At 44.4% G+C, this 12,963-nt stretch overlaps 1 protein-coding gene across 1 annotated transcript in view; it reads left to right on the top strand.

The window, feature by feature from the left end:
- Positions 1-771: 771 nt before the first annotated feature.
- The window catches only part of slc27a6 (solute carrier family 27 member 6), a 36,576-nt gene continuing 24,384 nt past the window's right edge, over positions 772-12,963 (top strand). Inside the window, exons 1-4 of the mRNA XM_084158993.1 lie at positions 772-1,394; positions 4,523-4,732; positions 8,105-8,263; positions 11,351-11,475. Coding sequence (XP_084015119.1) covers positions 908-1,394; positions 4,523-4,732; positions 8,105-8,263; positions 11,351-11,475 — 981 coding nt within the window. The 5' untranslated portion in view covers positions 772-907. The remainder of the gene's footprint in view (positions 1,395-4,522; positions 4,733-8,104; positions 8,264-11,350; positions 11,476-12,963) is intronic.

The following is a 12,963-nucleotide window of genomic DNA, read 5'->3' as shown; positions in this document are numbered from 1 at the left end:
GGTCTGTATGGAGGAGTGGGCCAAAATCCCTGCTGCAGTGTGTGCAAACCTGGTCAAGACCTACAGGAAACGTATGATTTATGTAATTGCAAACAAAGGTTTCTATACCAAATATTAAGTTCTGCTTTTCTGATGTATCAAATACTTATGTCATGCAATAAAATTCAAATTCATTACTTAAAAATCATACAATGTGATTTTCTGGATTTTTGTTTTAGATTCCGTCTCTCACAGTTGAAGTGTACCTATGAAAAATTACAGACCTCTACATGCTTTGTAAGTAGGAAAACCTGCAAAATCGGCAGTGTATCAAATACTTGTTCTCCCCACTGTATATATATATATATATTTTTTTTTAACATTGTTTGCAAACTGATATGTGACACGTATTAATGCCAAAACAAGATGCAAAACAGGCAACCCCCATTTATTTATTTATTTGCAAAAATGTGGGGCTCAAAACAAGGTGGCACCTGCTCGGAATGACGGATCGCCACTGAGATAGCCTCAATGGCGATGCCCTTACTGTCACAGGCGCAGAAACAAAGATGAGTCCTCTATCTATCTCTATGGACCTATCTCGGTTTTGCATAAACAATATCCAAGGCGTGGTTGATATTCTTGACAACGGCGAAGGCAAGAATGTTGATGTAGGTCTATATACATTTTGCTACACTCTGTCAGACTGCATTACGTACTCTTGTTAGGACACTCCCCCTTTAGGGGTTAGTTGTACAACAAGAGTCACATGATTCCATGTGCGTTTCATAAGGTCGGAGAGCCAGCGACGACTTGAAGTGAGTCCGCTGCTCTCCTCTACAGCATTTTGTGACAATGCACAGCTCGCGACCGTCCTTCATCGTATTTTTTTTAGAATTTTAAAAATAATTGTCTTGGAGCTGGCGCGATGTTTTTCTCGTTGGGATGGGTGACAGCTCTAGTGGCTGGCATTTTCTCCCTGCACTTTGTACAGAAACTGTGTTTCCCTTACTTTTGGAAAGATGTTTTTTATTTAGTGAAAGTCATCCGATACGGCGCACGTCTGGAGATATTCAAAATTACTTCAAAAGTTGACACTATCATTGACAGATTCGTCCAACAGGCAGAGCGAATTCCCACAAAACCTTTCCTTATATACGAGGGAATAACGTACACCTATCAAGACATTAACGAGCGGAGCAACAAATTGGCCAATATCTTCCTCGAACAGGGCAAGTTGAAGAAAGGGGACTCCGTTGCGCTTCTGATGAACAATGAGCCCGACTTCATTTGTGTTTGGTTCGGATTGATCAAACTCGGATGTTCAGTGGCTTTTCTAAACACGAACATTAAGTCAAGATCGTTGCTACATTGTTTCAACTGCTGTGGGGCCAAGACTCTTGTTGTTGGTGCAGGTAAACATTATATAGTCTACATGCAGTCGATGAGTGTCGCTTACGCTGTTTCGGCCAATCGGTAGTGTGACATAATAATTAGATAATGCATGCTATTAGCCTACCACACGACCGCCGTATTGTTTTAGATGTATTTATTTATTAAATGTGTCAGTTAGAAATTGAATGGAAAAGCAACAATTGTTCCCAATAGTTGTAGGCCAGACCCAATATGTTTTGAACGCCTGGAATGCTCCACCCATCTGTCATTCCATACGGTAGCCTCCCGAGTGTTGTAAAACAGGGATGCTCTATCAAATATCCTTGTGTTTACTCCCCCCAAAATCATGATGGATAGTCATGAACTGAAGTCCAATTCTACGAAGTCCAGTTGGTGATGCGAATTTTGCCACCATTGACCACCAGACATACCCGACATGAGTGAGCTTGTTAAGTCCATATGCCATATGGCCATGTCACCAAGGATGAAGCTTATTAAGTTGACTGGGTCAAATGCACAGTCACTGTAAATTATTCCTATACGTTATGGGCCGGTTTCCCAGACACACACAAAAAAAATTATGGAACAAAAAGCACTTCATTGGAGATTCTCCATTGAGCAATATTTTTAGTCCAGGACTTTGTGGTCTCATCGAACCATGTGTAAAGCAGTCCGGTTCATAATAATGGTATTACCATGTGTGCTATAATTCTAAATGGCCCCATACACTTTGTTTGATCAGCAATTAATGTCTTCATCATAGACGCCGAACATTTTAGTAGACGCTCTTATCTGTTGCATACATTTTTGTACTGGTCCCACGTGGGAATTGAACCCACAACCCCTGACGTTGCAAGCGTCATCCTCTACCAACTGATCCACACAGGACCATAATTCAGATAGGGTTTAGTAATATAGCAGAGTATTGACTTTTTCCAACGTATCTATGGTGCTGCTGTTGCCTGTCACTCGACTCTGTCTCAGTCTCCTCAAATCTTCCTTAGTAGTTTCCAGTATCTGCTAACTGTTTGGATACCAATTCAGCATCTCATTTGGGACATTGATAGTGAATTTCCCACAGGTGAATGTGTGGTCGTTTTTTTTCTGGCTGGTATACAGCACGGTTGCTATGGAGACAAGTCATGTCTCAGCTTGGATATTGGTTAAAACTGTGAAAACTGTGAAAGACACAGTTTACTGTGAAAGACACACCAGAATCCTGGAAGGAATTAAGTCGAAAATGAAGCCTATTAAGACGTTTTTTTTTTTGTATCAGAAAATATTAAATGAGTTGTGTAAAGTTGATCACTATCAGCTAAATTTGAACATCGGACATCAGGCACAATGCTCTGTCTTAAAGATGTATTAATGTAACTGCTTGAAGCTGTTCACTTCCCAAATTCAGCGGTAGTTGATGATCCGTTTGGGAAATTGCAGTACACTCATAAGTTTAATCAAACTGTCATGTAGAGTGATGTGTAGGGGTGTTTTTTTGTTGTTGGTATTTCCAGCATTATCCACTAGGTATGCTGCAGGTAGAAAATCCTAGGAATATTTTATTTAACTGACAATCAATCAATCAATGTGTGGTTGTGAGTGTTTGGTTTGGGGTGGCCTAAGCCAGGGGAGGTGGAGCTATATTAATCTTAATTGCACAAAGCCTATTATTTGGCAGGGAATACTATTTTTAGATCAGTGACGCTACACCTCACTTTGCGCCAGCTGATCCTCTCCAACAGACTCAGAAGTTGTAGCTAAAAATGGGTCAATACAATGAAACCAACCATGGAAGTATGTTTTAGCAAAATTGGGGGGTGTAGCCCTGACCGGGACTCGATCCAAGGTCCAGCGATTGTCAAGCGAGTTCAATATTTTTTTATTTGATCTTTATTTAACTAGGCAAGTCAGTTAAGAACAAATTCTTACTTACGGTGACGGCCTACCCCGGACGACGCTGGGCCATTTGTCCGCCGCTCTATGGGACTCCAAATCACAGCCTGGATTGTGGTACAGCCTGGAATGGAACCAGGGTCTGTAGTGACACCTCTAGCACTGAGATGCAGTGCCTTAGACCACTGCACCACTCGGGAGCCCCAAGAGGCATAACGAGCCTTACTTTAAGGCATTATAAAGGCTCAGACATTAGTCTTAAAGCATTATTACTGGCAGGCTTTAAATAAAGTGTTACGGAGATGTGCCCCTGCTGATAGTAGTAAGGAGCCTTGTCTGAACTAGAACAGCCCATAGCCTAGGGTGTGAGGCAGCAGTACTTCATAGCCTAGGGTGTGAGGCAGCAGTACTTCATAGCCTAGGGTGTGAGGCAGCAGTACTTCATAGCCTAGGGTGTGAGGCAGCAGTACTTCATAGCCTAGGGTGTGAGGCAGCAGTACATCATAGCCTACGGTGTGAGGCAGCAGTACTTCATAGCCTAGGGTGTGAGGCAGCAGTACTTCATAGCCTAGGGCGTGAGGCAGCTTTGATGCACAAGTACACTCCCTGGACACTTGCTTGAGTGCCCGGTCCAATTTTAAGAGTCTTTGTTATGAATTGGCCGGGGAATCAATCTCCCAACCTTCAAATCTCAGGGCAGACAATCTACCCGCTAGGCCACTGAGTTGTTGCTGCTCTGCTCTGATGGACTCAGGTAATTGTGGTTGGTCATGGTGTTGACGGCTCAGGTTGTGGGTTTGATACCTCATGGGCCACTCATTAGAAATGTGTTAAGTGTAAATCCCCTTGGCTAAAGACCAAATGACCATATTAGGATGACAACATCCTAAACCTGCTGGGAATATCTCTCCCTCCCTGTACTACTGTTTCCAATGCCTCTGGGTTTACTCAGAGGCCTATGCTGATACAGTTGATGTCCTTCATCATCAGTGACAATATGTCATTTAACGTACTTTGACAGTATACGATCCTCATTTGAGATTGTCATGCATTTCACACACAAGATAATGGATTGATGTCAATGGAGGAGACAATATGCTTTGAATATACTGGTACAGCGTTATCAGTGTGCACAAGCAAACCCTTCCCATTTATTGAACCTGGTCCCAGTCCCAGATCTATTTGGTGCATGGACAAGGCAATTATTGAGTGATTTGCCTTATTGAATCACTCATTCACTTACAATTATTCCTCTCAGACCTGTTGGACTCCTTGGAGGACATCTTGCCCGGACTCCAGGAGGACGGCATCTCGGTGTGGGCCATGAAGAACGAGAGCAGCCACACGGAGGTCCACACTCTACTGGATAAGATGCACCAGGCCTCGGACAAGCCCGCCCCGCCTGCCCTGAGGGCTGCCACCTCCCTCAAGGCCGCCACCCTCTACATCTTTACCTCAGGAACCACTGGTACGTCTATTACATGTTCATTTCTCATTAGTTACACGTTAAAGGGGAAGTTCGGGATTTTACAACTTGATGTTAGACGGTTCCTCACCCCGAAGGTAGGCTATGGGCCAGGAGAAACTGTAAATCATGGTTTGGTTTTCTAAACAGCCACTACAAACTTCAGCTATCTTTAGCCACCACTAGCTAACAATCAATGGAAGTGATGGTGGCAAAATCACCTTTAATTTCAAGCTGAACTTCCCCTTTAATTACTCATTAGTTCCATGTTAATTATTTATTAGTTGCATGTTAATTGAATTAATGACTCATTAGTTAGCACTTAATATGAGTGTTTTCATCCGAGGAGGCCCATTAGTAAGTACATTACATTTTAGACATTTACATTTTAGTCATTTAGCAGACGCTCTTATCCAGAGCGACTTACAGGAGCAATTAGGGTTAAGTGCCTTGCTCAAGGGCACATTAACGTCATTTAGCAGACGCTCTTAGCCAGAGCGACTCACAAATTGGTGCGTTCACCCTATAGCCAGTGGGATAACCACTTTACAATTGGGGGGGTGGTGGGGTGGGGTGGGGGGGGGGGGGGGGTAGAAGGATTCCTTTATCCTATCCCAGGTATTCCTTAAAGAGGTGGGGTTTCAAATGTCTCCGGAAGTTGGTGAGTGACTCCGCTGTCCTGGCGTCGTGAGGGAGCTTGTTCCACCATTGGGGTGCCAGAGCAGCGAACAGTTTTGACTGGGCTGAGCGGGAACTATGCTTCCGCAGAGGAAGGGGAGCCAGCAGGCCAGAGGTGGATGAGCGCAATGCCCTCGTTTGGGTGTAGGGACTGATCAGAGCCTGAAGGTACAGAGGTGCCGTTCCCCTCACTGCTCCATAGGCAAGCACCATGGTCTTGTAGCGGATGCGAGCTTCAACTGGAAGCCAGTGGAGTGTGCGGAGGAGGGGGGTGACGTGAGAGAACTTGGGAAGGTTGAACACCAGACGGGCTGCGGCATTCTGGATGAGTTGTAGGGGTTTAATGGCACAGGCAGGGAGGCCAGCCAACAGCGAGTTGCAGTAGTCCAGACGGGAGATGACAAGTGCCTGGATTAGGACCTGTGCCGCTTCCTGTGTAAGGCAGGGTCGTACTCTCCGAATGTTGTAGAGCATGAACCTGCAGGAGCGGGTCACCGCCTTGATGTTGGCAGAGAACGACAGGGTGTTGTCCAGGGTCACGCCTAGGCTCTTCGCACTCTGGGAGGAGGACACAGCGGAGTTGTCAACCGTGATGGCGAGATCATGGAACGGGCAGTCCTTCCCCGGGAGGAAGAGCAGCTCCGTCTTGCCAGGGTTCAGCTTGAGGTGGTGATCCGTCATCCATACTGATATGTCTGCCAGACATGCAGAGATGCGATTCGCCACCTGGTTAAGTACATGATTGTTAGTATGCCTTCACCCTAAATCATGTTGAGTTGTTTTAGTTTTTTGGTGGAAAACCAACTTTTCACCCCTGCTAAACAGCTGATTGTCCTCGAGGGAGGTCAGACTCAACTCTCGTGACTGAATTAGTTTCTCAGTCAGGTTTCCATCCAATTGGCGACAGACTTTGATTCAAATATTGAAAAATCCACATAAAAATTATACGCGCATTTCCCCATCAGATATGTGTTTCTATCAAATTGACTTGTTGCGGATAAAAGGCTGTGCTTGATGATGTTGTGCACATAAAAATGTGTTTTGTGGTTCAATTCCAATGTACCGAATAAAAAATACAAGTTAACTGGGTTTCCATAAAAAATGTATTCCACTGATATCTTGGTCACTAAAAATTATTGCGTTATATAGCGAATGTGCCCACTGGTCTTGGCAAGTGCTCTCTAGCCAACAGCTCACAAATACAGGAGGTAGAGCCTTCATGATGAGATCATTATGGACAAAAGAGCGAGATTATTTGTATTTGTCAAATGGCAGCCAAGCATCGATGATCACGTCACCAGAATAAGACCCTCGATATTTATTGGAAAGGAGCATCAAGCTCATCACCTTGCACTTTCACCACCCTGTGAAGAATATAACTTATTTCATCTGTAGCCCAATAAACTGCACGGTTTCCCGAGTCGTAGTGGGAGGACCACGCAACGTATCATTGCGTGACTCCAAGTTTGCTTCGATATGATGGTTATTATATCAATATTTGCGCATAAAAACGTTTATTTTACAGACACAAAAAGATCCCACCTTGTCTAGCGTGTTTTGTTATGTTGACATTTGGAAAGTTTACCGACAAATTTGCTGTTTTCATCAGGCCTGTTGTGACATTTTTTCTCCAACATGTACTTCACTGAACAAAAAGGTTGGATGGACTCAACTAACATGGTGTTTAGATGGGGGCTGACCGTCCTCAACTAACATGGTGTTTAGATGGGGGCTGACCGTCCTCAACTAACATGGTGTTTAGATGGGGGCTGACCGTCCTCAACTAACATGGTGTTTAGATGGGGGCTGACCGTCCTCAACTAACATGGTGTTTAGATGGGGGCTGACCGTCCTCAACTAACATGGTGTTTAGATGGGGGCTGACCGTCCTCAACTAACATGGTGTTTAGATGGGGGCTGACCGTCCTCAACTAACATGGTGTTTAGATGGGGGCTGACCGTCCTCAACTAACATGGTGTTTAGATGGGGGCTGACCGTCCTCAACTAACATGGTGTTTAGATGGGGGCTGACCGTCCTCAACTAACATGGTGTTTAGATGGGGGCTGACCGTCCTCAACTAACATGGTGTTTAGATGGGGGCTGACCGTCCTTTACCACAGTGGAATGATACAATTATATCTGTCCATCTTTTACCACAGTGGAACGATACAATGATATCTGACCATCCTTTACCACAGTGGAACGATACAATGGTACATTTTCAAAGTTGGATATGGATATTGCAGTCTGCATGACATTTATAAATCAAATAGGTCGGGGTAGGTATTTTTACATGACGTGTAGGTCTATGTTATGGCATGTTCCCAAGAGGACGATCGAACTCCGCTTTGAGCTTTCATATTGAAATGTGTTGCACACAGGAGCCATTTTGCCGTGAACAGCCACCACACACCGGGGTGAAGTTTCCCCCTAGGTACAGATCTAGGATCAGCCTCCTCTCCCCCAATCCTCACCTTTAACCATTAGAGGGGAAAATACTAAACCTACCCTAGATCAGTGTCTAGGGGCAACTTCACCCTACAGTAACACAGTTAAGAGAGGCTAAGAGTGAAAGCCATTGTGTGAAAACGTACAATGTACTGGACTACGCTACACTGCCTGATTCAGTTTGAATAACATTTTTTCCCGTGGGTTGTCGTAATGTTGGTTGATGGTTGTGTCGGTGTTGTTGCAGGTCTGCCTAAGGCTGCTGTAATCACACATCTCCAGGCCCTGAAGGCTGCAGCAGGGTTCTGGGCCTATGGGGGGTCGGAAGATGACGTGATCTACATCCCCCTGCCTCTCTACCACAGTGCAGCCTCTCTCATCGGCATCGGGGGAACCATTGAGATGGGTAAGGACAGCAGTACGGCTTTAGAACACTCTATTGGCTCTGTTCCAATACTTTAAAGATGCATCCTTCCTTCCTTCCTTCCTTCCTTTCATATTTCCTTCCTTCCTTCCTTCCTTCCTTCCTTAATTTCATATTTCCTTCCTTCCTTCCTTTCATATTTCCTTCCTTCCTTCCTTCCTTTCATATTTCCTTCCTTCCTTCCTTCCTTCCTTCCTTCCTTCCTTCCTTCCTTCCTTCCTTCCTTCCTTCCTTCCTTCCTTCCTTCCTTCCTTCCTTCCTTCCTTTCATATTTCCTTCCTTCCTTCCTTTCATATTTCCTTCCTTCCGCCAGCAGCATACAACCCTGCATCCCACTGCTGGCTTGCCGCTGAAGCTAAGCAGGGTCAGTCCTGGTCGGTCCCTGGATGGGGGACCAGCTGTAGCTGGAAGTGGTGTTGGAGGGCCAGTCGGGGGCCCTCTTCCCTCTGGTCTAAGGAGATCCCAATGCCTCAGGGCACTGAAGGGGACATTGCCCTGTATAGGGTGCGTCTTTCGGATGGGACGTTAAAACGGGTTTCCTGACTCTCTGTGGTCACTAAAGACCCCATGGCTCTTATCGTAAGAGTAGGGGTGTTAACCCTGGAGTCCTGGCTAAATTCACGATCTGGCCCTCATACCATCATCCCCAGCTTCCAATTGGCTCATTCATCCCCTTTCAGTGGGTGATGTTTGCACTTTCAGGACTATTCTATTGGTTTCTTTGTACGAGTCAAGCTTAATCAAACTCAGCTTATGTATTTGAAAGAACACATACTATTTGAACCCAGGTCTGTATAATAGATATACACTGAGTGTACAAAACATTAAGAACACCTGCTCTTTCCATGACATAGACTGACCAGGTGAATCCAGGTGAAAGCTATGATATCTTATTGATGTCACTTGTTAAATCCACTTCAGTCAGTGTAGATGAAGGGGAGGAGACAGGTTAAAGAAATATTGTTAAGCCTTGAGACAAGTGCCTTTGAACGGGGTATGGTAGTAGGTGCCAGGCACACCGGTTTGTGTCAAGAACTGCAACGCTGCTGGGTTTTTCACGCTCAACAGTTTCCCGTGTGTATCAGCCAACTTGACACGACTGTGGGATGCATTGGAGTCAACATGGGCCAGCAATGACTAAAATGTAAATAAAAAATCATTATGAGCAGTCAAAATGACTGCTTTATTGGTTCTAATGTCAATATTAGGAAGGTGTCCTTAATGTTTTGTCCACTCAGTGTAAAATGGTGTGTTGAGACTAGGCATTACATTTTTTCCTGTCCAATTCTTCCATAACAAATACATGATACAGTAGGTTTGTTTCTTAAGGAAAAGTTGTCTGAATTAAGGCAGTTTTAGGACACACGGCTACAATGATGTACATTGACTACATTAAACGACTCAACTGATGTGTTATCTAGAGACGTGCACAGTCAATATATTTAAATATAGACAGTAACAGCCAGGGCAACATGAAACCGTTCAGTCTGGATCAAAGTGGGCTTTTGTTCCCACATTCGTTATGAATTCTGATTACATACATAAGGTAGAAACCATCATTTTGTCTTTCCTGCGTCAGTGTTGTCACTCTACCTAGTCCTGTTTTTCAAGAGTGCTTCCCTGGGTGCGTCCCAAAATGGCACCCTTTTCCTTATATAGTGCACTACTTTTGACCAGAGCCCTATGAACCCCTGTTAAAAAGTAGTGCACTACATAGGGAATAGGGTGCCATTTGCTACTCATACGGTCTCTGTGTGTTTCTAATGCCTCTGCAATCACCGGCCAACCATCGCTGGCCGACCCCAGCTGATCCTTAATTTCTCCTCAATTAGCGTCTCAATTAGTGCTTTCGGAGCAGGACGAGCAAACAGGCACGTCGTGTAAACTAGCAAGTTGCTACCGAGTAGCCGGTCACTATGATAACGTCCACTCAGTGAAGGTTCCGGGCCCTTTGCGGTTCTAAGAAGTCCGACAGTACAAGGCTGAGGCTACGGTGTTGCTGGTTAGAAATGATTTGTCAGATGTGAATGATTTCCCTGATTTTGGAGTACAATTTGGTAACTTAAAGCAGAATATGCAAACACAAAAGACAAAATGTTTTTTTTTTTTTATACCACGGCAGCTGTGGCTTCAGACCTATTTTTCTTTATGATTGGTGCACATTTATTCCAAGTAACAGCAAAGTTGACAATACAACTTTCTCATAACGCACATTTGCTGCCTGGAAAACCTTGGACAGGTCAAGGACCTCAGTCCATAACACTCAGTCCACTTTTGTAGCATATTTACTTAGTGGCAACAAGAACACAACACTTGGTACTTTGTTACCTCTGACTATCTCTGAAGGACCTTCGAATAGGCACCGCTTGTTGTTCTGAGTGAGGGTTTAATATAGTCTATGTGGAGAGTGAGGGTTTAATATAGTCTATGTGGAGAGTGAGGGTTTAATAAGGTCTGTGTGGATAGTGAGGGTTTAATATAGTCTATGTGGATAGTGAGGGTTTAATATAGTCTATGTGGATAGTGAGGGTTTACTATAGTCTATGTGGATAGTGAGGGTTTAATATAGTCTGTGTGGATAGTGAGGGTTTAATATAGTCTATGTGGATAGTGAGGGTTTACTAAAGTCGGGGATCGAACACACAACCTTTCAATCTCAGGGCAGACACCCTAACCACAAGGCCACTGCGTTGGTTGTGTGGGTGCCTTATTTTGCCCAATGGGAGTGGTAGGGGCAGTTTAACTTAATGTCGCTGTATAAAGCGTTTAAAGGCATTTATAAAGTATTTGTCAAGCATTTATTTACAGCTTACAAGCAATAAGATGCATTAGATTGAAGGATTTACCTGTATTTGAGGCAACCTAACTACTTCTTCATGTGTGTATAGTAAATCTAAATCCGTAACATTTTCCTACTAGGGAATAGTCAGCTGAGTTTTCACCCTCCATTCTTTCACCCTCCATATTCACTCAGCACAGATATGGATCATGACAGCTTTCTAACTCGGACATTTTTTTATATTTCTCTTGTGATTAAACGTGTGTGTTGTTGTGTTTTCTCTCACCCAGGTGCTACCTGTGTCTTGAAGAAGAAGTTCTCGGCCTCACAGTTCTGGAATGACTGTAGAAAATACGACGTGACCATCTTCCAGTATATCGGCGAGCTCTGTCGATATCTGTGCAACCAGCCTAAGGTAATAATTATTCATTTTAGCTTGGTTTGCCCCTTTTGCTCAGTACAGTCTTTATGCTAGTTAATTTTTCTTTCAGAGAGGTGTACAACTTTTACTTTTTTCTAATTTGTTCCTGAGAAATTCCCATCACCACAAAACCCCCCCCAACTTTTCAAAAACCATCCTGAACTCCCAATGCAATAGCATCACAAGCTGACGGGGATTTGGTGATTTTTTAAATACAATTTGTTCCAATAACTCTACTTTTCCAAGGCGAGATAGTTATTTATGGTCATAGCTACTCCCCGAACAAAGTAGTGTTCGGAAAACATTGTGCCCGATTGTGTTGCATTTTCGTGGCTGTAGGACAACGGGACTTTTGTTAGGTTGTCCGTGTTCCAAATCTGTATCTGTTTCCCCTCTCCTCCCTATCAGGACAGAACAGTTCCAGTGGCTGACCAGGCCGAACAAGAGTACAGAGAGCTCAAAGAACTCTTTGTCCTCTCTCTTTCTCTCTCTTTCTCTCTCTCTCTCTTTCTATCTCTTTCTCTTTATCCCTCTCTCTCTTTCTCTCTCTCTCTCTCTCTCCCTTTCTCTCTCTCTCTCTCTCTCTCTCTCTCTCTCTCTCTCTCTCTCTCTCTCTCTCTCTTTACCTCTCTCTCTCTTTCTCTCTCTCTTTCTCCTTACCTCTCTCTCTCTCTCTCTCTCTCACACACTCTCTCACTCTCTCTCTCTCTTTCTCTCTCTCTCTCTCTCTCTCTCTCTCTCTGTTTCTGTCTCGGCCTCTCTGTCTCTGTCATCCTAATGCACGTGGGTGGAAGGCTGGCAGTGGCACAGGCCTCTCCACTGATGGACAAAAGTTGACCCATATAATGCGCACACAAACACCCACACACACACACTCAGTCACATTCATTACATGTGCTCTTGGTGCATACACACAGGCCGTATATGCTGTACACACAGGCCGTGAGGCCATAGTGACCTAAAGCACAACTGTCTCACAACAGCACAGAGGAAAATTAACCACAAACAAAAAAGAATACAAGGCACGCACACTCAAGCATGGAACGGCAGGGTGTAGTGATCATGTGCCAACAGCGGGCCTCATTATTCTGTAAGGGGTCCAAACAGATATGAATGGATGAAGATGATATTATTCAGTCTGTCCTTGTGCTTCTCCAGTCTGGCAGTAATTATTGGAAAACAGAACGCGTGAACGGATGAGCAAACGTGGGGTTGATGTCTCAAACGTGGGGTTGATGTCTCAAACGTGGGGTTGATGTCTCAAACGTGGGGTTGATGTCTCAAACGTGGGGTTGATGTCTCAAACGTTGGGGTTGATGTCTCAAACGTGGGGTTGATGTCTCAAACGTGGGGTTGATGTCTCAAACGTGGGGTTGATGTCTCAAACGTGGGGTTGATGTCTCAAACGTGGGGTTGATGTCTCAAACGTGGGGTTGATGTCTCAAACGTGGGGTTGATGTCTCTCATAGAAAAGCGTTGTGA

The sequence above is a fragment of the Coregonus lavaretus genome (genome assembly GCF_964263955.1).
Source record: "Coregonus lavaretus genome assembly, chromosome: 4".
NCBI classification, from domain to species: Eukaryota; Metazoa; Chordata; class Actinopteri; order Salmoniformes; family Salmonidae; genus Coregonus; species Coregonus lavaretus.
This window is presented reverse-complemented; position numbering and strand designations above follow the sequence as displayed.